The 24,129-nt window shown below is 43.0% G+C and overlaps 1 protein-coding gene across 1 annotated transcript in view; it reads right to left on the reverse strand.

Annotated features, from left to right (window-relative positions):
* Window positions 1–2,205: 2,205 nt before the first annotated feature.
* igsf11 (immunoglobulin superfamily member 11) overlaps window positions 2,206–24,129 on the reverse strand; it is an 80,710-nt gene continuing 58,786 nt past the window's right edge. The window contains exons 3-8 of the mRNA XM_076143187.1: window positions 14,868–15,031; window positions 7,629–7,836; window positions 7,198–7,353; window positions 5,684–5,806; window positions 4,456–4,603; window positions 2,206–3,269 (exon numbers count right to left, since the gene is read on the reverse strand). Coding sequence (XP_075999302.1) covers window positions 2,714–3,269; window positions 4,456–4,603; window positions 5,684–5,806; window positions 7,198–7,353; window positions 7,629–7,836; window positions 14,868–15,031 — 1,355 coding nt within the window. The 3' untranslated portion in view covers window positions 2,206–2,713. The remainder of the gene's footprint in view (window positions 3,270–4,455; window positions 4,604–5,683; window positions 5,807–7,197; window positions 7,354–7,628; window positions 7,837–14,867; window positions 15,032–24,129) is intronic.

The raw sequence follows: 24,129 nt of genomic DNA on the forward strand, positions 1-24,129 counted from the left end.
AAGATTATGTATGCTTTGCCTGGATGCATAGGTATGGAACTCTTTCTTTTCTTTCTTTCTCTCTTTGTCTACCTCACACACGCGCCCACACACACACACACACACACACACACAAGTAAATAGAATGGCTAGAATGTATTAACAATATTTATTCACTACAAGTTCCAGTGTTATTTTTCCTATTTCATTTCAAACCCACAGTAAGAACAAGTTGTATTCTTTACATATTTACAGATCAATTTTGCTATTGGCAATATATTACATGTCATTATTTACCTATATACACAACCCATACACACACCACCTTGTTAACAACCACGCCAACCCATGGCCAAGGTGGAAGATGAGAGTTTTATTTAGTCTGGGATGAAACCTGGGGAGTGCCTTTTAACAGATTGTGCTCTCTTTCCTCCGTTGCCGCTGCTGGAAATGGAGGGCAAAGGAGTTACAGGGGAAATAATATCAGCTGAACCGCTCGCTCTCCTCTCTGAGAATGATAAAGCCCGAGAGTTCTCTAACCTTGTCAGCCAGCGGACAGGGAAGCTAGGTGGGACGGCAGGTGAAATTCAGATGAATCTGCCAAAACAGAAAAGAGAATGAAGAAGGGAAGGGGAGATTTTATGGTCAGACGGTCAAAGGTGAAGCTATCATCTGACGTCACTCAGCTGCTTCCTCCTTATGAATGAATGTATGCGTCTATGTGTGAGTGTACTTGTTGGAAGCTGAGAGTGCAGCTCTGCTATTCACCGACATCCCCAAGGCTCATGAGAGGACAAAAGGTCTCCTAAATTGTAGTTGAATGTTGCAGAGCAAACATGATTTGGACTCATCTGGACTGATGCACCACAACTGATGGAGGTATTGCTGGAAAGCTGTTCCCATCAGGACTCCAAAGACAAACACAGGCCTGAGACTCTACATTAACACTTTTCATTTCAACAATAATCCCTCTAACCTTCACTAGTATTTGTTAGTTTGTTCCTTTCCTGCTTTTGTGTTATTTGTGTTCACTTTATCACCACAGCGCTCTGAATGACCTGCTGACCCATACAGTGTTTAATTGTCTTATTCAATTATCTTTAATAACACGCTGAGTGCTTTGAATACTTAAACAGGGAATAACATGGAAACTAACCCCGGTTACAGAGGTGTTGATAGTCAGTGAAGTCATTTGGATGAGATAACATTTAGTTATTTTACCACCAAGTGTAGTTCTATGTGTTAATGTTATAACAGTAGATGTCATCATAGCACACAAAATATGTCAGTATAAACTTGTGCTGTACGAAATAAAAAAGGAGAAATACTTTCTAATACTAATAGAATAATTAATTGTAATGTGCTTTCTGTTAATACTGACTGTTTTCCAACTGGTGTGATTTGGTTAAAACATAAATACAGCAGGTCAGATAATAATACGGTGATACTTTCTATCATATGCAGCTTAGTGCTTCAGTATAGTTTCAATCAGAGCTTCAATACATTTTATAAAAGAAAATATAAAAACAATCATTCATTAAAACCAACAACAAAAAAACACCGGCTGTTAAATGCATTTTTGTCAAATGTAAAAAACAAACCTGACTCAAATTAAGACACAAGTTGTATAAAAACTGTATCAGACGTCTTTCTTGTGTTTTTCTTACTACTGTTGTAGTTACAGTATGTACAGTAGAAAGCAGGGCACCTTTGCCTTGTTTTGAAGGGAAAAAATCATCCTTAAAATGTTTAATTTCTCTATCTATGTCTTCCTAAAGCAGCGCTGATGGGAGCTGGACCACATGAGGACAGGAACAGCCAGGATAAAGACTTTAACAATGTTGATCCGCAGGTTTATGTTTCAATCAAAGGAGAAGTCTTGTGCAATTTATTTCTCTAAATCCTCTCGTACTCATCCTTGTCCATCTAAATTCAGTATTATTCTAGTGTGAGCTGTAACGTAAAGCATTGTATTAGTAAGACTGAGCCATTATTTGTAAAAACAGCAGTTTGTGTAAAATCACTCCAAAGGTGCAAAAACGAAACTACAATGTTTGCCATCAGTGACGTAAAATGTGTTTAACAGAAATTAAGCTATGATGCAAGCACGTCCATATTGAAAAACCCCTCAGTCACTCTCAGTCAGTTAACCCCTCGGGCCATTCCAGCCCGGATCATTCAGCTCTTTTGCAGCAGACAGTAAAACATTCACTTTTTCAATGCATAATCCTCATCATCTTTCTGTCAAACAACTTATCTATGAGAAGAAACTACTCAGGTGTTGTCACATGCATATTCGTTGGTGTTATTGTGGGAATCTGAGCTCACTCTGGTTTGAGCACACACTAAGAACACACTAGTCACAATGATCCAGCCCTGAAAATGACCTGCAAGAGATCTCCCATTTAACTTGATTTTCCAACAAGCTGAAGTTGTCACAGAGAAAACCACACCCACCAGGGAAGTCTGTTCCAATAGAGGATGATCAGATAACACGGTGGTCCTCGTCTACAAAACACAGGGTCCTATCATCAAGGTATTGGCATTGAATGAACTCCGCACTGTAAAATCCCAGTTTAGTTAGAGATACAAAGGTTGAGATGTACAGAAAGACACAGTTGTAAAGGGCAGTGGGCTGTTTCAGCCCATACAGTCTCACAAACCGGATCTCAGCACCACAACGGACCACACATTGAGCCCGGCTTTCTGAGAGAGCAGTTTAATGGCTTTGATTTCACACCAGAGAACCCGCTCTGCTCTGGGCGGGCACCATGACGGGCACCGCCCCCATCCGCTCCAGCGTGGCCTGGCTCACCGCATACGAGTGTGTGTGCTGCCCGTGCGTTGACGTCACTGCCGGCTTGAGGCCCGCTGAGCCGTTGCTGCGCACCATGGTGGACGGTGAGGGGGCGGAGTTTGTGGTGACCACCAGTGTCTTGGGTGGTGGGAGGGTGTGGCTGCCATTGGCAAAGGGTGCCGCCGCCACCGCTGCGGGCTGCGCATGTCGAGACAGGGGGGCCGAGCCGGGAACCGTAACCACCGTACTGTGGCCGTGTCCTGTGTTCTGGGGTTGCCCTTGACCGTGCGAGCCTTGGGTGGCATTGGCGAAGGTCTGGCGGGTGTCTCCGTTATATCGCGTGTAGGAGTTGGTATCATAGTTGGGTTTGGGGTTATGCCAGTAGCGGCTGTTGTAAGTGTTGGTCGAGGTCAGCGTGTCATTCTCTGAGGATGAGGCATCTGCATGGAAAGCCTTCACTGATGATGACCTCTTAGGAGGAAGGTCATCTTCTCTGTTGAGGAGACATTTCAAAGAGACAGACAAACTTTGAGCATATTCTTCATGGGGGCGGGGCTACAACCACTGCAGTAAGAGGATCTGTGCTCTTTGTTCCATGTTTTCACCTGAATGAAATCTAATCAAATAGCAGCTTCATCTTTAATATATCCATGCTAGAAATAATGTTTGTGTGAATTTATGATGCTTTTCCCTTGACTCAACACAGACAAGACGATGGCTGCTAAGTCATCAATAATACAGAGAATGATAGCAGTCAGATTAGAGCCAATTAGACCGTCATTAAATATTTAGCACAAATCCTACAATTATTAGATATACATTATTAAAAGAGCTTCTTTAAGCTTCAAACTGCAGCACAGTAGATGTAGAGTAAGGGATAATAATAACAATGAGAATAAAACTACTACAACGGTTCAAATATGCAAGATCATGCAATCCAAAACAAAAGTATCACACATTGAAAACTACCATGAATTGTAATAATAAAATAATAATGTAAAATAAGCAGAAAAGGTCATGATAAGCTCAGGAAAGGAAGGATTTGTATTATTATTGTATCTGCCTTGACTTTCAAATCAACAACCACTACCACAGGACTAGAACATTTAATTATTACACATCCCAGTCAATACAGGATGAAGCTTTTTAAATGTTAACGGACAAAAACAAGAGGTGTCATTTTGGGGTTTGGAGAATTTGGCTATGGAACATTTTTGGCTCGGAACCACTTTTCCGTTTGTGTTTTACCATTGTCAGCCGGGCGTTTTAAATTATGAATCCAGGAACTGCACAAAATGTGGCAGATGTTATCCCCGTCAGCCAAAAAGCCTCCGATATCGGCACAGTGCAGATTTATCTTCCAACTGGTTCATGAAGTCATTTAGTAGAGAAACTGCAGCCCGTTTAAACAAAACTTCACAGGCTGTTTGAAGAGACAAATTAGTCTGTGATGGTGACAAACGTTGAAGCCAGCAGATAATGGGAAATTGAAGGCTCAAAACTTTAAATTCCTTTTTTTTGGCCTTGCTTCTCTGGGCTGAATCCTCGCTCCTCGTGCCGCACTGCCATTAAACCAGTATATCTATGAATATAATATCTGTCCTCCACATTATTTGAGACTATAGCTTTTGGCTGTGACCGACAAAATGACAGCACCCAGTAAAGGGGAAGAGCCCAACCTGATCTCGTTGGGTATCTCCTCCTCATCGTACTTGTTCTTGTTCCTCCAGTAGAAGAGCATGACAACGGCTAAGAGGGAACAAATGATGACAGCCAGGACTCCTGTCACGACCGTCCCGGCGATCAGACCCACACTCTGAGGCTGGGCTGCAGAACAGAGACAGGGAGAGAGAGAGAGACAGAGAGAGATGGAAAAGGACATTTTTACATGTCTGCCAAATAATTCAGTGGTGAAACAGACAGTGTAACTCTGCCAAGCTCTCCTCCAGCTGTAAAAAGAGGGAGCTGGAAGGCTTTCAACACAATAAAAACATTCTAGATGGACAGAGGTAACAGGACTGTGATGAAAAATATGCACATAATCTAATCTTCTACAGATATATGTTATTCAAAGTGCAGCGCAAATGCTGCCGAACTAATAACTGTGTATACGACGATAGGATGCCAAAACTAACTGATATTGGAGATTTCTCAGTCCAATTATTAAATATATAGTTGGGAGGGACATAAAGGTGCCTTATAAAATGAGGGTGGTATTCCATAATAATGAATGAAGAGGAAGTGAAGAGTAATATAAGTAAAAGGAGTAGAATCTTGTTCCAAAACTAGTAAAAAACTGAAAATACAATTGAATTCTTCATGTAAAATTTGCCGTTGTGAGCATTTACATCCACAACACGTTGCTTTCCTCAGCTGTCTGGCTCGTCTGCGGCCTGTCAATCAGTGTCAGACAAGTCGCGGGGTAAAAATATCGTGTAACATCCCTCCTGTCGAGCCGCCCAAACTGTCTGACTGCACGAACTCGACACAAAGTCTCCGTTCATCCCCGTCTGTCTATTCTCCGGCGGATCACTGCTCGTTTTACTGTCCAGGAGTTTGAGTCGATCAAAGAGAGGGATTGCAACCTTCGTATCCGTCTGTATTAGAGCGGAATGCTGAGACGTCTTTTTCCAATTAGAACACTTCATCCATAAATATAGCCATCTGTCAGCTTTCCCTATCTTTGACAGTGAGAGTGTCATCGTGTGTCAGGATAATGAGCACGGATGTATGATTCATGAGCACCTGTCATACTCCTGTTGTGATCTGGAATGCTGCTGAGGTCCTCGGTGTGTAATGGTTTTATACTGTAAGAATAGCAAGTCACAGAGGAGGGAATAACAAAACGGGAGTTGGATGAGTCCAGGTGTCCTCCGTCAATTCTGCCGTTCCTATGCGTGTACTTACGTGCTACGACCTGTAGGTTGAGCAGACAGGTGCTCCTGCCGATAACGTTGCTGGAGGTACACTGGTAGAGACCTGAGGTGCTGGTGCTGATGTTTCTCAGTGTCACGGTGCCCTGCATCTGGTCTGGAGGACGCAAACACAGCCAAAGCACAATAAGAAATACACACTCACATTGAGCACACGCACACAAGGGGACTCGTATGTTATTGTTATATTATGTGTGATCCAAGGAAGTTATGTGTGATAGGTACACTGCAGTTTTTGTGTGTGAAAGTTTCCTCTGAGGTACTTCTCATCATAACCAGTAGAGGGAGCAATACATTGGTATAATGAAGATACAGCACATTTGTTTAAAGAATAGATGAATGTGCAAAAACTCCATTCTGTAACAAGTGATGTGTTGGTTACAATGGACAAATGATTTCAGAATCTAACAACACTACTGGACACTACTAACAAAAGCTACAATATATGAGTATATTTGAGTTCTGGAAAATATTTGCAGCATCAATCCACGAGTTCTATGCAGTTTGATAAAATGCAAACGTAAACATCTTTAGTCTTTCACACTAAAAGTCAAGTCATTGAGACAAGTTGATTGTCAGTACAAACACTGTAGTCGGAGTGAGCCACATTAGTTTCCATGGCCATGTAGTGTTGATTTCTGTTACATCCATACTGATCTTTTGCTGGATGTTTTGAATTAAGTTTTTGAGGGTTTAATCGTAGCTGATGCTGTACATGATCCTGATATCATCCTGATTTATCATCCTGATATTCAAGGTGACCATGAATGCCTGTTTACTCCCAACACCTGACATAGAACTGAAGGAACTACGTGGCTCAGGGATCAGGGATCATTTCACAGTTTTATCCTAGACATCTAACTGTTTGCGACAGAGAAATCAAGCATGTTTCATTTTCTACAGTAGCCATACAGAGGTAGAGGGAGCGACTGGTGATGAGAATTATTGGACAGCGCAATAAGCACAGCTGGAGAAGAGGGGAGAGGCCACTGCACCAGAGCGATCTAATGCTGAACTCCAACTCCAATGCATCTGACAGATTGAAGAGTTTCTGGTTGGATGTGTTGTTCGCTGCTCCATTTATGGCAGAAACAGCGAGACAAAGTCACACCAATCCTCTTCTCACAATGGGAAGCGTTTGCATCAGGTTGCATTGTGGGTGAGTTGATGCACAGCACCAGAAAAGGAAGAACAACAATAAGAAGCAGACTAACACAAAGCCATCCTGACACACACACACAAGCACATTGTCACATCACTTCTGTTCGACTCAACCCAGTCACCCACCAATACACATCCATCCATCCATCCATCAACCATCCGTCACCCCACAGCAGGATCATTGGAGGGGAATCTTTGGGTGAACACGTGTTGGCAGATAACAGGTGGGGTTGCTGCTGAGTCTGACAGCGCGACGTGTGTGTGTGTGAGATTTACCGGCGAATGTTGGGCAAAACGGCACTCCGACGGTCAGCTTGTTTTTAGTACCTTGCATGGCATTGTGCGGCAGCCTGGGCAGCGCGTCCAGCTTCTCCCAGGAGTAGGAGGGGGTCGGGATGCCTTCGTCTGAGCTGCAAATCAGCATGATGTCACTGCCTACATCCAGCGTGCCCTGGATTCGACACGCCGGCACCGAAGGGGGCACTGGCAGATGGAGAGAGTGGGTGAGCTCATGTTAATTAATCTAATGTCTACCTAATTGCAGGGGAAATGGCATGTACAAGAATAGCTTATATTCATGCAGATCTGAAACTGGAAAAATTTGGTTTCATGTGTTCAACATTTTGCCATCATTTAGAGCTTCACACATTTGCTGTATAAACCAATCAGAAAGTAGCAAAGTGTAGTAATGGACATATTATTTCCTTCCAATAGCCTCGATAAACCTTAACTATTATGCGGTTTTGCTGCTTATTTACCCAAAACAGTGAGCCCGATGACGCCGATGTTGCGTCCCCCTCTGTCTGGGAGGTTGTTGACCAAGCACTGGTAGGTCCCCGTGTCTGACAGCTGGGTGTTGTTGATGAAGATGGAGGCACTTGTACTGGGCATGGTGGCTACGAAGCCCACACGACCGTTGAGGTGGTTGGCCAGGCTGAATACCTGGCCGCCCTGGTAGATGATCACCTACATTTGGGACGCCACAGCGACGGGAGAGGGCAGTGAGAAAGACAGAGAGAAAGAGGGGAGAGGATTTAGTGGAAGAGGAATGTAGAATGGGGAACAAAGAAGTCATTATTCTTGATCATATCATTGAATAAAGGGAAGAATCTCACACTATGATTGTGATCGTTGGGTATAGTTGAAGGAAAAACATTTTTGAATATCTGTCACTAGAGGGAGGCCTAGTTCCACTAAAGGAGAAAAGCTGCACAGTAGCTGGACTACAGGAAAGAACGGGGAGACAAGTTTTATTTTTTGCTAAAGGAAACAAACTAACTGACAAATGGAAGTGGAAATTCCCATTTGTAAGGAATTCATGGCTCAGTGACTTCGGGACGATTCTTAAGTGAGGGGTTTGAGTCCTACTGTGGCCTCCTTACTAAAAGTCTGCGCGCGTAGCTCTGTGAGGCTCTTTGGATAAAAGCAGTCAGTGAAATGCATAATTGAAAACATTTTATTGTGGACACATATAAACTGTAATCTAAAGCAACCAGCAGCCTGAGACTTCGTTCCTACAGGATCATGTAAGCGTTTCTTTCACAAAATTCACTCTGTATCACAGTAGAGTCACATTTGAGAGCAATCAGCACTTCTAATGAATGGAGCACCACAGGTCCGAGGTTACAGATCAAACAGTGATGAAGGATCAGATTGTTGAAAAGCTTCTCTCAGGCTTCAAACTTGGACTGAGCAGCTTGTTTGGGAGGCAGAGCCACATGCAAAGCAGCTCTCACCCCTCAGCTGGGCTCACACAAAAGATGAAGAGGACACACACACATAGGCACATGGTATGTGCACACAAGACTGGCACGCACATCACACACACACACACATCCACTCGCACACCAACATGCACACTCACACAAAGCATGGAGGGGAATCAGAGGGGCTATTCACTTTTGTGAAAGAGCCCTCATTGAACTGTTCAAAGACCCAAGCAGGGAAACAACAAGCACAGTGAAGCTTTGCGTGAGCGTCCATGTGCGTCTGTGTGTGTGTGTGTGTGCATGTGAGTGATAGCTCTGATGAAAGTGCAGGAGCGTGTATGTGACTGTCCTCCACTGCTGCTTAACGGTTGTAAATTGCACTGCTGCAATTTCCTGAGTGCAGTACGCTCCCTTTGTCCTCTTATGTGCAGATGAATAGGCAGCTCCTCAGCTGTGATGATAGTCTACAACTGCATCTCCTGTGTGTGTGTGTGTGTGTGTGTGTGTGTGTGTGTGTGTGTGTGTTGTGTGTTTTTAGTCACAGCATAGCTTCATTTACTCATGGGAGTGTGTGCAGTTATGCAGTATCTGAGTGAGTCTGTGTGTTCATTCTGCCACAGTAACTCTTTATGACTCAGTCTCATTTAGATGTAGTCTGTCCTCTTACTTTTCTATGAGACCTCTCTCGTGTGTGTGTGTGTGTGTGTGTGTGTGTGTGTGTGTGTGTGTGTGTACATGTATAAGACAGTACCAGTGAGTCGGTATGACCTGGCTCCACACTCATGATGACCTGACAGTATAATCTGCATGCTCAGTGAAAGTGATCCAATCAATGGCTCTCACAGGCAATATTGTGTGTGTCTGTGTGTGAGGGAGACACCATGAATAAGCAAGAGATTAAGGAGGCTCCGACCTGTGTGTGTGTGTGTCCCAAGCGTGCATTGTTGCAGCTTACACCTGTCTGCATTTGTATAATTCTCCGCCCATGTGCTTCGTTACTTTGTTCAACTCCAAGTTCAAGTCAAGTCTTTACTGAGTCGCAGAGGGAAATTTGTTGACATGCAGCTGGCAGGTTGCCCTCACAACTCTGACTGGTCTCAGTGAATAACTGGCCGAGTGCTAAACCTGTGCTTCAAACAATGCACAGCTCCATATGTTTCTGGCTCTACCAATCCACACCGAAAGCACAACTAGATTGTGCTGCACTGAGCCGGCGTCTTCTAACACTCACTTGGGACACCGACGTCCCAATAATAAACCCTCAACACATCTCTCCCATCCACTCTTCAATTTACCCCCTGTCAGCTGCCTGTTATCTCTTTGTATCAGGTCTTACAGAACAATACAAGATCCAACAAACTACAGTAGATGTATATTAAGAGAGAGTCAATGAGCAGATATGAAAGTTTTCACATCTCTCTCTTTGCCCTGCAATGATAACTAACATCAGTGTAAAATGGTTCATTTTGGAGTAAAATACTTAGTAAAGTACAGACACAGGTACTATACAGCTGTGTTTTCTGTACACTTGTACCGTAAAAAGTACAAATAAGTACCAAAGAGGAGACAACTGCTCTCACAGGGGCAAGAGAATGAACTGTTTGTTCTACACGGAAATGTTTGACATCTGAGTGTGGGGAGTGAACTCATCTCAAACATGCTGATCTGTTGGGGAATGTGTGCCTGGAAGATACCAAATCCAAATGTAATGTAAACTTTGCAAAATTGTCAGTGGTAAATGAAATTATACTTAAACAGCGAATGAATGGTGAAACTATTGGCTCGGCCTGCTCTTGTAGCTGACAGACGGATTTGCCTCATTTCCCCCCCCAGTTCATGTATTTGTTTGCGTGTGTACAGCTGCATAAATTCCCTCCCTCCCCCTCTGTCTCCCCATCACTAAATGGCTTTTTATGCTTTACTTTATGTCTTAGTCTCTGCTTTTTACGTTTCCACTGTTTAGTATAGCCTCCGACTCTGAACATACAGTATAAGTTGTAAGTTGTAATGAATGCATATGCGTGTGTCCATTCATCTTGAAACGCTCTGTTGTCAGAGTCAACTCTTCTTTACTTGGGTCAAGCCATGACTCTGGTGTGTGACTCTCTTCAGCTTTTATGTTCCCACTGCTTTTGGGCCTACACCCACCCTCCAAGCTCTGGGATTGGCCACACGCCTGGAGCTGTAGCATGCTCACGTGGGTGTTGATTTAGTCGGCTCTGCCAACAGTGCGCTCACACACACACAGACACACACAGCTGCAGGGGAGACACTCGGGAGACATTTTCAAGTTATATAGCTGATTTTTATTTTCTACTCTGAAATAATTACAGAAGTTCAGACCTCAGTGACCCGATAGCTGCTAAAGCTCTATACCAAAGCTTTAACCTTCACACTGAGTCACTTGGTGCACATTTGTATGATCATCAGCATTTGATCTTTGTGTTTCGTCTTTGAAGTGGAACACTGCACAGCTCTTTCCTGTTACCAAGACTGCAGGTTTGACTGATTGACTGCAACTGCAGGTCTCATTTCAGCAGGCGTCAGCTCTGCTAAAGTGCCTTTAAAAAGCACTACAACTAAACCCCTGCTGGTCACAATGGCAGTGTACGGCACTGTTGCTGACTTTGCATTCTCACGTCCCTGCAGGTGATGAACAAAAAGGCATTTCTGTATGCAGATCAATGAAAAGTATCAGGTTATTGTACACAAGTCATTTGAAGCTGAGTGTGTAAATTGTGGTGTCATCATCAGTGTGTTCAGGCCTGGCTTATATGACCTCATCACAGCCTGAACAGAGGAGTTACCACCACAGAAACCTCAGACATGCAATACCTTTGACTTTGTGTCCATTTCATCCGTCCAGCTAAAACTACACAGGTAACACGAAGGCCACCGTGTGAGATACAATGTGTGTATGGATTTATACTTGAGAGAATATAACATGTGGGTGTGGGGGGAATGTATCTGAATGCAGCATCTACTCCGCCAGATCTGAAGCAACAATATTATGACAGATGACAACATTATTTCTGTGTGATAACATCTTTATGTCCTCAATATGACGACAATTACAATTGTTACACTGGACACTTTACTGGGTGTGCTGCACTATCGTAGTTCGATATGTATTACAAAGATCAACAAAAAGCTTTCTTTCCACCAACTGAAGTAAACATTGTAACTTAAGTAAATATGTCAAGAAATTATATTTAGTTCAATTGGATTTGAATCGGCAACACTGCTGATATGACTGATACTGCCACATTTTGAAGCATGTACTATAAATGTTATGATAGTGATAGAAGTTTAGGTGGAATCTGTTGTTTCTGTATCTGAATCTACCAAATCTATGCTAATTAACACTGTGGTGAGTCATTTATTCTCTAATATTGCTCTCCTGTTTTGTCCTATGCTCGTAACTCGTACTTTCTCTTATATTTTATGCTCCATAGTCACATTTCATTCCATGTTGTAATGTTGTTGAGCTTTTTTCTGCTCTTATCTCTATCTTTTATATTTGCACATTCAGTCTAATGTTTGTATGTATGTGCTATATAAAAGGCAATGTGAGAGGTCAAGGTACCGAATGTGTTCAATAACTCTTAGAGATTTTAGCATCAATCACGACTCATCACATTCTCTTGACCTTGTTGTGTGTTCTATGCCGCATATTAGACAGCAAAATTCAAATTCAAATTGATGGTTGCACGATTCACATTGGCGGTGCTTGATTTTCCCCATATGTGTGTTTGTTGAATATGTGTACGCCATTGCGCACGTCTTTATTACTAAACGTAAACTCGTGCATGTAGAAAATGCCCACATTCACTTGGCGATGATGCGTTCTTAATTGTTTGCACCGGTACGTACTGTTACCAGGTATGCCCTACGTGGTTTACTCGTCCATGCATGAAGGTATGTTCTGAGAGCAATGTGCAATCTTTGTACTCTTTTGCATTTATCAGCGGCCATCATAATTTGAAAGATGCACGCACTCATCTGTGGGTAAGTAAGTGCCTTTACTTTCGTGTGCTTATGTGTGTATTTACCCGCAGGTGTGCACACGAGAGTGAGATTGTCTTAAGTGCCCATTTGTGGATGTGAATGTTATTTTTCACGCTGTTACTGTGTACTCTTTGCGTGTACAGTGTGTGTAAATATGTATAAGCCCTGCATGTATGCATGTGAATCTGCACTGCTCTTGTACCAGCAGACTGTCTGTCAGTTTCTGTGTATATGTGTGTGTGTGGGTGTGTGAGTGGGTGTGTGTGTGTTTTTTCTGATGTGTGTGTGTGTGTGTGTGTGTGTGTGTGTGTGTGTATATGTGTCTGTGTGGCGAGAACAGCTGCGATACAGAGCCTTTCGTAGGCGTGAGGTAATTAGTGCAGAAGATGATTGTATTATTTGGACGGCCGACCAGCGCTGGCGTTCAAAGTGAAGTGAGGCAGGTGAGCTTGTACGGCCTGCAGCTGCATGTTAAACAACTCGAATGGAATCACAGAAGTCCCGCAGGAGGGGATGAAGGAAGCACGGGGGGAGGGGGTGGGGGGGACTAAGAGGCAGAAGTAAGATTTAAAGTAAGATATACACAGAGTGAAAGAGGGTCACTTCTTAATTCTGTTCATCTGTGTCTCTGTGTGAAACAGAGGCCAAACTCCTACACGTGGGGTTTAACAGCTTGCAGGCTTTTGACCTTGGCTGAGTTTAAGATCGGCCCACATGCTGCATTTGATGGGAAATATCATCATTGCAGTAATGCGGCTATGATGGGTCAGGAGCAGCTGTGTTGTGGTCATCCATCCAACTTCATGTACACCTCCGTTTGCATGTCTCATTGCTTTTAGGATTTATTACAACGGTTGTGTTTTTGGGGTTTGGCACTGCAGGTTGGCGAGCTTCTGGTGAGCTACTGTGGAGGATTATTTGCAAACAATCGTACAGGAGAAAGTCATAATTCTGGGTTAAATTTCCTTTGTCTTAAAGCTGATATCGAAAAGCACAGACTAAGAGAGTATAGCTATGTTTCCATCCAACTCTTTGTATGCAAATTGTGAGAGATGAATCGAAAATGCTTGATGATAATGGAAAAACCAAAAGAATTTGCTTGCTGGCTCGAGGTGAATTTATTTTTCTGTAACTCTAATAATAGTCTACTATTAGATGGAAAGCAGCAGCTGAATGTAGGCATTTACCAGGAACTAAGGGGCAATATGTGTACGGCAAGCTGTGGATTATTTCAAGGAATAAATGGAAAAGTTTGACGCTGCATTGCAAAGCAGAAACATCTGTCTTCCAACTCTACCTCAGCGATGTATTTTGTACTCCAAGATATTGTTCAATTTCTGATTTGTGTGAGGATGCCAGAGTTTATTATCTGTATACAAGCAGATATATACATCTTTGATTTGTTTGAAAGCAGGATAGAAACATTGAGTGTAATCTAGACTACAGACACACTATAGCAATCTGGCAGTTCTCAATTCTGCTTCCTGGGGCCCGCAGAACTGCAGGTGTTCCAACTCTTCTTGCTCTACCCACACATGATTATCTAAATTACTTGTATTGACCAAGATTTGGTGTCTCCTACATTTTGATTGGTTAAACGCACCTGATTTATCTCATCAGATGTGGGGAGAGCAGAGGGAGATGGAAAATATGCAGCGCTGCAGTACTCCAGAACCAGAATTGAGAACCGCTGTGTCTTCCTCCTAACATATACAGCAGCTACTAACTTTCACAACTCGTAAAGGTGCGGTCAGATGCACCGGAAAGCAAACTTTTATCTCCTGAAGCGTCTTTGCAGTTTGGCATTTGGCATTTTAGTATCGATAAGAAAGCGAGCATCACCATTAATGATGCGTAATTCTGCGTTCCCTGCAGGCCCGGACATCCTGGTGCCGTTTCTGGGTACGACAACATTGTGTAAATTCCCCGCCCCCCCTTGAAGTTGAAACATTTTCAATTTAAACAGATGGGTCTTTGCCTCTGTCTGTGCCAATTCAAAGTCAATCTGTGTCTGTTAGTCTCAGTTTGACTTTCTGCTGCCTCTAATAATTGCCTTGCGCTGGATCTGAGCACACCTTAGTGTAAAGAGTAACTCATTGTATACCTGCTTTAGCTGCACAGGTGGTGATAGAAAGCAGTATGACCGTCCAGATGGTGCATATAGAGTAATGGTGCGTTAGAAATGAAGGGATCGTGAGTTGCAGAACTACGCCTGCTGTGCCCAAATGACAAGAATGTGTTTTTCTTTAATGCTGCGACGTAAACAAATCGGTGCTGTACCTGTTCCGGTTGGTTGGCATTGGACAGCGGTATCACCATCCAGATGATGTTGAGGTTATTGAGGGCAGCGCTGGTGGTGAAGGAGCAGGGCAGGATGGCTGCTTGGCCACGAGCCACCTGGATGCTGCTCTGGGACACGGTCACATCCAACGCCTGTACACACACTGCAGGGAGAAGAGAGACAAGTAATCAGAGTTTTTATAGACTAGACAAATAAACGCACACACACTGACATGCAGCAATTTACTAATAGACGGAAACGTTAAGGTCGTCGTCGCTGTAGAGTCACTTATACGAGTCTGTGTCGTCCGTTCTTTGACTCTTCCTCCTTCCCTTTTCATCAAATCATTTACAGAAAACACAAACATCTAACCACACTCGGATGAAATATTTAGTACTTAAATGGGAAAAGGGGATAAACTGTCTCTTGGGCTTTTCCTCTCATTCCCTCAGAAACCCTGCTTGTTGCATGGGGACGACGTCTTGACTCATACGCTCTGAGTGAACATGACAAGGGTGGATGATAATGGATTCATCTGAATAATACTTGGTGGCCCGTGCGCACATACGACATGTTTAGCAACCATGTTAGTTGGCTGTTTCCTTCCTCACCTCTGACTCATCCATCAGACATAACAGAGCCAGGGAGACAGATGTGTACACACTGAATCCTATTTCTAGAGCAGCTAAAGACATTACATCCTAAATTCAATTAGATCTCCCCCACAAACATGTATCCATGTCCAAAAAAACAATGGCATGTAATCTTATCTAAACATGGTGAAGAGGATGATGGCAGTGATGTGATTACAGGTAATTGATCATGTCCTCATTAGGAGAAATTGCAAGATGATGATCATGTCATAAGTCACCAGCGTACTTTCTACATGGTAAGAGTCGAGTCAGATACTTTGTTTTCATTTTGGTTACTTCCAAGTCCAAGCTTTGGAAAAAAAGTCACTTTCCATCTGTTATGAAACTCTTTCAATAATCAGCAGTTTTTCAACGTCACTTCTGCCAAATTTGGCCTCGCCGTGGTATTCTGAGCTGACAGACAGCCTGTTGCTCCCTCGCTGCCCGGCCCAATCCTGCTGGCCTTCCTACGCTTTCCTTCTGCTGGCAGACGCCGCACACACTCTGCAGGCACACTGCGAGCTCGCCGAAGAGGAACACTTCAACCGCTCCACTTTACAAAGGTTTATTATGCAAGAAAGATTTACTGTGAATTATTATTATTATTATAATTCTGACCACAGTGTGCATTAAGGAGTGCGGTGCATGCTCTCTTGTTTGTGTGTGTGTCATATATTCAGCTAATGAACTCCAGTTGCCCTTTATGACAACGACAAACTTGGGTCATAATTTCAAATGAAATACATAAACTATCATCTACTACTACTCACAAATCACTAATAATCTGATCTCCTATCATCTGTGTACACTGTTCACTTCCTGCACACAATCAGTGACGTTAAGGAGGAATAAAGCCAAAGACGAGGACATTTATAGAAAAGGTTATGACCTTAGCAGAGTGCAATTGTTATGGCAGATTATTGTGAGGCTTTATTCTCACGTCAACAGAGACATTAAAGGTGCTTAAATTGGAGGGAGGAAGGAAGGAATGGATATAGAAAAGACCTGGAAGAGATGGAGATGGGAGAAGTATCTGATTATCCCTAAGCCTCCTTCCATGCAGCCGTCTCTCAAGCCCACAACAGCTGGAGGGCTCATTTCAAAACACTGGATTAGGAAACCTCTGCTCACACAGCCTATAAGATCACTCTACCACACACACACACACTCACACACACATACAGCAACCAGATACACGCGTACATTACATGCACAGTGCAAATATGAACATGAAAGCCCCAGACACGCACATCATACCACCCTCTATCATGAGCACCAAGCCCCACAACACACACACACACACACACACACAAACACACAAACACACAAACACAGTATCATGTCAACATGTGTCAACAGCAGTGTGTGTGGTGGGCCTTTAGGGACACATCTAAGAGACAGAGGCAGGAAAGACCTGACAGTTCACCACACAAACTGTTGGATTGCTTGGCATTGCCTCATCGTTGCACACACACACACACACACACACTCCTGCCTTTATGCCAGCTTCAGCTTCATGCCAGCTTTTCAACTGTACTATTGAAGTGTGTCCAGCGGTAAAGTGTTTTTGCATTGCCTATGTAAGAGTTTGATGTACGACGACTGGGTGGTTGGAGACTCGCTGTCAAATACGAGCAAGCAGATGAAAAATATGTCCCTGTGTTGCTGTGATGTTACAGGGCAATAATTGCATTTGCCCATCAAAAGCAAACTTTGATGAAGAAGTTTTGTGATCGGATTTTAAGGAAGTACTCAGGGACATTGCATCTCATGACACCGCATTCTGGGTTTACTTCTTTTACTGTTTTGTAGCACATTTCCTTTGCAGTTCTGCCACAAATGAGCGAACACTATATTTGATCTCCTCCTCCAGTCCCGGCTGTGCATCGCTGTGATACACTGAGTTGTCCATCTCAGCAGGTTAACCAGTAAAGTATCTCTCTCTCTCTGGTGACATCTTGCTCTCTCCTGAAGCCCCGAGCTGCCCCGAGGCGAAGCTCAACAGGCCCCAGATGAGTCTGACTGACATCAAACAGCTAACTCACTTTCCCTGATGCTGACCGTTAACAGCCCACAGGTATATATAATTACCAGGGTTTTGCAAACACTGCTGCATGGCCACCTGCCTTTGCGAGGCCATTATCAAAGTCTCAACTTGGGCTGGGCTTGTATGAGATAGTGCACGTTATGTTGGACTGCACAAATAAACTTGACAAGTTGCAAAAGCATGTCATTTCCGCTGAAACGTTGTCAAAATAAAGACGTGTGCATTTGGAAGGTGATCCTCGAGAAGAGACAAACAGAAATGGTGTTAGAATAAAGAAATGAGTAAAGATGTTAAAGCAATAATGAATAAGTGGGTTGAAAGAGTGGCATGGTGGTGTAAAAAGAAGAATAAATAAAGAAGCTAGAGATACAGAGTTGGGGGAGGTGTGAAATTGGGGAGGAGTGAGGAAGAGGAGAGGATGCTACAGTTTCCAGGGAGGCCTACTTGATAAAGACACGGCAGGCAGCACTCGCAGTGCCTGTGGAGTGAAGGAAGCGACTGCACGGCTGAATTAAAACAGCTCTCTCTTCTTATGCAGGAGCCAAGTGTCAAAACTGCTGTTGGTTAATGCATTAAAAAAGTCATACACCTCAGAGAGGATGGAAGTGTGTGTATGTGTGTGTGTATGTGTGTGTGTATGTGTGCGCATGTGTGCTCGTTCCTGTGTGCCGTGAGACCAAAGTGCAACCATGATGGAATGGAGAACAAATACAGGGTGAATACAACTCTGGCTCTCACACCCACCCACCCACCCACCCACACACACACACACACACACACACACTCTTGAAGACACACACACACACACATACATACAAAACCACACAAAGCACTTGTTTAACATAGATGACTGATAACAGAAAGACTCTATATGTATGGAGAGAAAAAACCTATTTTGCAGAAGAATTTAAAAAATTTCTGTGAAAATTATTATATAATATTATATAAAAAAATTATATTATTTTTATATTAAAAATTATATATTATAAAAATTATATATTATAAAAAAAATTATTAAATTCTATTTATTCTTTCTTTATAGATAAAGTCACACTAAAAACACTGTTAATTTTTTCCTTTGTTGGCTGCCTTTTCTCTCAGTGTGAGACTTCTAAAGAAATCAAAGGCCAAATGAGTGACAGCGTGCAAAATCACTCACATCAGTTTAGATTAAAGTTCAACTGGCATCTTTTTAGATCCAAACTCATTTTGAGGACTGTTTACGTAAAAAAAAAGGAAACGGGATTCTATCTACACATGGATTCATACGTGTGTGTTGACACCTGTGCCACACACACACATAAAGGGCACCACTCTGTGTTCCACGTCTGGACCCAGGGGCTTCACGGTGAGCCGCTTTCGTCGGGAGGACCGTGTGACGACGCCGCTGCCCGTGAGGCACCAGTGCGAACCAACGAGCGAGGGAGGACATCCGTGTGAAACTCAGGTGGCATAGTCGAGTACTCAGCTGCTGGATACCTTTTCATAGGTAAAAATAAAAGCTTGCGAAATAACCCACTTTCTGTCCTGGAACGTAGCAACTGTACACTGCTTAACTTCAGATTTTGTGTGAACAAACAATAATCAAAGAGATGGAACGCCGTGGCGACAATGATGTGATACGCAAACGCAGGTGTTCCAACGTCATAGCATCATAGCATCGTAAGAGTATACATTCAGGTTTCTACATCCCTCCACCCAAATCTGACTGTTTTCCTGTGTGTGTTTGCCAGTTTTGTAGCAACAGTAATGGGGTTTTGATGGATGGTTGTGAGTGTGGCCCTATTTAAGGCCTTTACGCAACATCAACATATTTTACACACGACTCCAAACAGCACCTTCGGGAAGGGCCTCTTTTATAAACATAGACCACAGGGACCATGTTACAAAAGGTCCTCATCCATATTTCATACAGAAATGAATGTTGGTCCCTAAAACCACTGTGCGCCATGGCAACCGACCTCTGCTTACAACAGGAGCTAAAGCCTAAAAACACACCTTCATGCCATTTTATGTCTTGAATATACAGAAAATGTTTAGGAGAGGTGTTTATGCTTTGACTAATACATGGCAGGAATATGCTCAAATAACAATAAGTGCAAAAACAACACATTTAACCAAGGATCTAAATCTCTGTGAGGAAAGGGAACTCTTGATGTTTGGGAATTCTAAAGATTCACACTTTCTTTTAGGAATTCACTCCCTTTAGACAAGGGAGTTTGAGCAATTCTGTTGGGTTAAAAAGAACTGAAAATGAAGTCAACTCAATATTTAATCTCTTCTCCTCTCCTCTCCTGCTCATCCCACACCCACCTCATCCCCATGCCCCAGCCTTCCTAGCTGACCTATTAACCACGACGCCAACTCCCTAACACGGCTCACGACTACTCTACATAGCTTAATACTCTCCCGCTGAACTGTCCTGTTGAGGCTCTTTACTGAAAACACCAGAGCGGCAAAAGCAGCTGATCACAAGCAGCTTCTAAAGCTTTACAGCCAGGCGAGCAGGTGAACAGGAGTCTCCCTGATGACTCCAACAGACACACTCCTGCTTGGTAACAGGCGAACCTGCACACAGAACGCTGTCACGTAATTTATAGCATGTAGCGCCATTCCAATTACATGCTTAACCCATAGCTCAAACTGTATCAACTCAACTCTAATAAAGCCAAGGGCAAATGGCTGAGAGGAAGTTTATTTGTGTATTAATATTAACATTTGAATGTAATGACCTGTACTGTGAAAGGCTTGTTGTGACAAACCTATAAGATTTAGAGCTCAACTCAGCGGCTCTGCATTTCATCATGCAGATATGAAATGTGAGAGAGAACCTCGAACCTCGGCTCCATGGCCAATTTGTACTGGCTTAATTGAAATCTGTCCGATTGCAGGTTTGTGCAATTTCGGAATTATTTCTCGTGGCACACTGTTATCTTAATGCTGAAGACAGAACTTACTGTATGCTTGAGTCTCAGATTCTTTGATTGATTGCTTCAATTGTTGGTTAACATTGGTGGAAGGCAATTTTTCACTTAGTACAGCAACAATAATATAACCTGAGCAGTTCCAGATACATTACTTCAGCACATGGTGGCAAAGAGAGGTAAATATTGGAATTACCTTGAACAAGTAGAGAATAACGCAACTCTAGTGGGTTTGTGTGCGAACAAATTTAACAAAACAATTTCTCAGGACTGTGTAACGTAAAAAACAATAGTTTAATGCATTAAGATTAAGAAGAAAATGTATGGGTAAACACATTACAGCTTTTAAGAAGACGTGAGCAAAGTTTCAGTTTAGGTTTTTCATGTATTTAGGTTTGTTTTACTTGCGATGATGATATTACAGAAACAACAACTTATTTTTAAAGCTCAATATCACACAAAATGTGTGAAAGAGCGATACAGGCCTACAACATGAGAAACATTCCTGACCTCACTCAAAGCTCACGGGTGATCAACCAAGCCAGTGTAAGTGAGCATGAGTATGAGGTTAAAGTAGGCCACTACCCTCATGCACAGATAGGTCTGGGTACTGGAAGACTACTGCTAAGGCAGCAAACAGATGGCTCTGCACATGCAGCCCTGGACACCCCCACCCCAACCCACACACACACAAACATACACCACAATGTCCAAAGACAATCAGCATCTATCGAAAATATTATACAACGCTACTTTAACATAGCATTCACACGCTAGCTCGTTGTTCAGAATGGCCTCAATATGCTCAAACACGGATTCAGTTGCAGAAAAAGACTCCTGCAACAATCACTAATAGATCCCATGATGTCTGTAAGTAGTGCATTAAGTCCTCGTGCTAGTGCCCTTGACCAAGGCACTAGAATGTCAATGTGCAGTTGGTACCCGGGCGCTGGACTGTAGCTGTCAACTGCTCCTCAGGGATGGGCAGACTGAAGAAAACAAATTTCATTGTGTGAAAATACAATGAGTAATAAAGCCTCCTGCTTCTTCTAACTCCATTCCTTGGCAGACGTGGATGTTGGGCATAGATGTCACTGTGTCTGCATGTTAATGTTACATCCTGGCAAGCAAACTGATTTGCCAGGAATATAATGTGATTAGCAAGGGGATCTGTTGTTGCTGTTAGTCAGTTACCATCCTGATGTCCTTTTTAACTGGGTGGAAATGGCCTGGTTACACAGCTGTCAAATGCATCCAAATAAATGAGATATCAGATAAGTAACCCTTGAAGATGGCTGTGGGCATTATCCAGCATTATCTGGAGATTCATTGAAACGCCTACTGTGACACCAGATAAATTTCTTCCCCCTGACCTGCAGGTAAAGTGAGACTTTGGCACTCTCTCCAGTCACTGTCTGCACGGCACAGGTTCAGTCAAATACAGTCTAAGCTGCTCAGTTAGCAAGCCAGAGCCTAACAGTTCCAGCCAGAAGATAATAGTTGAGGACTATTCCTGGAACCAGTTTTCTGCCTAAGGTAACCCTGTCTGCTGCCCCCTGGTAAGTAATTGGCTTGTAGGCAGAGATTGTTCCCTTCCATTCTCTTCTCGTCATTCTTTGTTCTTTTCCCACAGCTTTTTTCACCTCTAATTCCACCTGCTTTTAGTGCATCTCTCACACCCGCTGTGTGTGTGTCTGTCTCTCTCTCTTTCTTCTCTTCCTTATAGCTCTCCTACGTGAGGACGTTGATATCAAGCTCGCAAAGCACCAGGAGGACCATTTAGCAGTGTTTCTGCCGGTGACTTGGTCAACGCAGGGCTCCGGCCTGTAATGATTTATCGCCTATTTCAGTCCCTCTGCTGCTCACCTTCAGAATGAACTCGAGCTCAACTTGGTGTCATTGATATATACTGGCAGGAGGAAGAAGAGGGCGAGAGACAGAGAGAGGTGGAGACGTGACTCAGAGGTAGTTGTAGGCAAAGTCCAGTGTCATGTTTTGACATTGAAACAGCCTTGATCAGGAGCGTTTGTAAGGCTCACATATTGGCACCAACTTTAAGATACAAGGCTCGTCTGGGAATGGTGTTGTGTGATGCCTTTTGGCATTCGCTTGAAATGGCTTAATCCAGTCCTGCAGCATTGCCGTACTTTAACCTATAAACTTAATGCAAACTTTAAATGGGTCACAACCCATAAAACTTCATTGGACCAAATCACTGGGCCAAGTCATCGGACTATATTTTATAAAAAATCACAGTTAAAGGTCGATTCATAAAGGGTGTGTATTGTTTCAATAAAGTGTTGCATATCAAACTGAAAAGTGAGCACTCCATTCTCTCTAAATGTAAAAATCTAATCATTATGACTTTTTCAGAGTGGTTGTTCAGGTCACTGTTTACTCCAAAACTAACTGAGGTCTGGAATCTCAAACAAACACGACTCTGTGTCCCACAATCTGAACACTAGGTACACAATGTATACCAGCATGTTCTTCCAAGCTTGTTGTCAATCAATATAACAATCAAGGAGATAACATGTTTTCACTTTCACAAGTTCATTCCCCGCAGTGGGATCATACGTTCACTCATGGGAGGATCAGCCAGCACTTGGTCACACGTCCTGAATGTACGATGTTGGAAGGGCTATAAGTGTAAAAAGTCACTCCAACTTTATGAGGAAAGGCTTGATTTGCAGAAAAATTGACGTGAAACCTCAAGGCACCTAAATGGAACTGTTAAAAAAATCTTTACATCACTGGGTGAGTCTGAACTGAGTTTAACAAAATGAGCTCAGTATAGCAAGATTTGTGATGATTAACCCGCTGCACCGGTGTCGATAGTCGACTATAAAGGGATACAAAGGAAGTATAATAAGGTTAAGTATAGTAACCTCGTATTGGCTGTTTAAGAAACATTTTTTTTCCTCTATTGCAGATATCTACAGGCTTCTTTGTTGTGTTTTAGCCTATCAACATTCTGTCGGCAGAAACCAGGTATTAATTCATCTCGAATGTCAACCAAACACGGTGCCACAGGAGGCAGGAGGAGTGAATGTATTTTCAGCAGCCTGTCAGTCAGTCAGACACGAACGGAGACAGTCAGTGGACTGTGGGGAACGGGAACAGAAGGAGAGCGTTAGAGACAGACAGGAGACGTTTCCCCACAGGAGCTGCTGCTTCTTATTTCAAAATCTCTCCTAGGGTTATGCATCCTTTTTTTATTTTTGACATTGTTACAGTTCTTCTTTTTGACCTGTTTCACTGTTGGTCTCCATCTCTTACTTACAACCGTTTCTTCCTCATTGATCTAGACTTGTCAAAACAAGCAAATCAAGACATGAGCGATACAAGTCAGAACTGACAGGCTGTTATATTCAAAGGAAATGTTAAAAAAGTCATTTTGAGTGTCCAGTTGGAACACAAGACAGACACAAGCACCTACACTTGCCTTGAACTTTGTGCCCCTGATGTCTCCGGTTCAAAGGTTACAGTTTGTGGTCTCCCTGTGGACAGCTGCTCTCAGCTGACTCATGCATGACAGACGACTGACCAAGTGACGTGTGCTGTTATTTAGCGAAGATATAACAACTATTGATTTTCTGTAGAGCCATTGTAATCTCATTTAGAAATCTTTCCCCAACCCAAATAACATTTATAGATC

Source organism: Genypterus blacodes, unplaced genomic scaffold (assembly GCF_046128005.1).
Source record: "Genypterus blacodes isolate CSIRO-AG114 ecotype Tasmania unplaced genomic scaffold, CSIRO-AGI_Gbla_v1 ptg000003l_1, whole genome shotgun sequence".
Taxonomy (NCBI): Eukaryota; Metazoa; Chordata; class Actinopteri; order Ophidiiformes; family Ophidiidae; genus Genypterus; species Genypterus blacodes.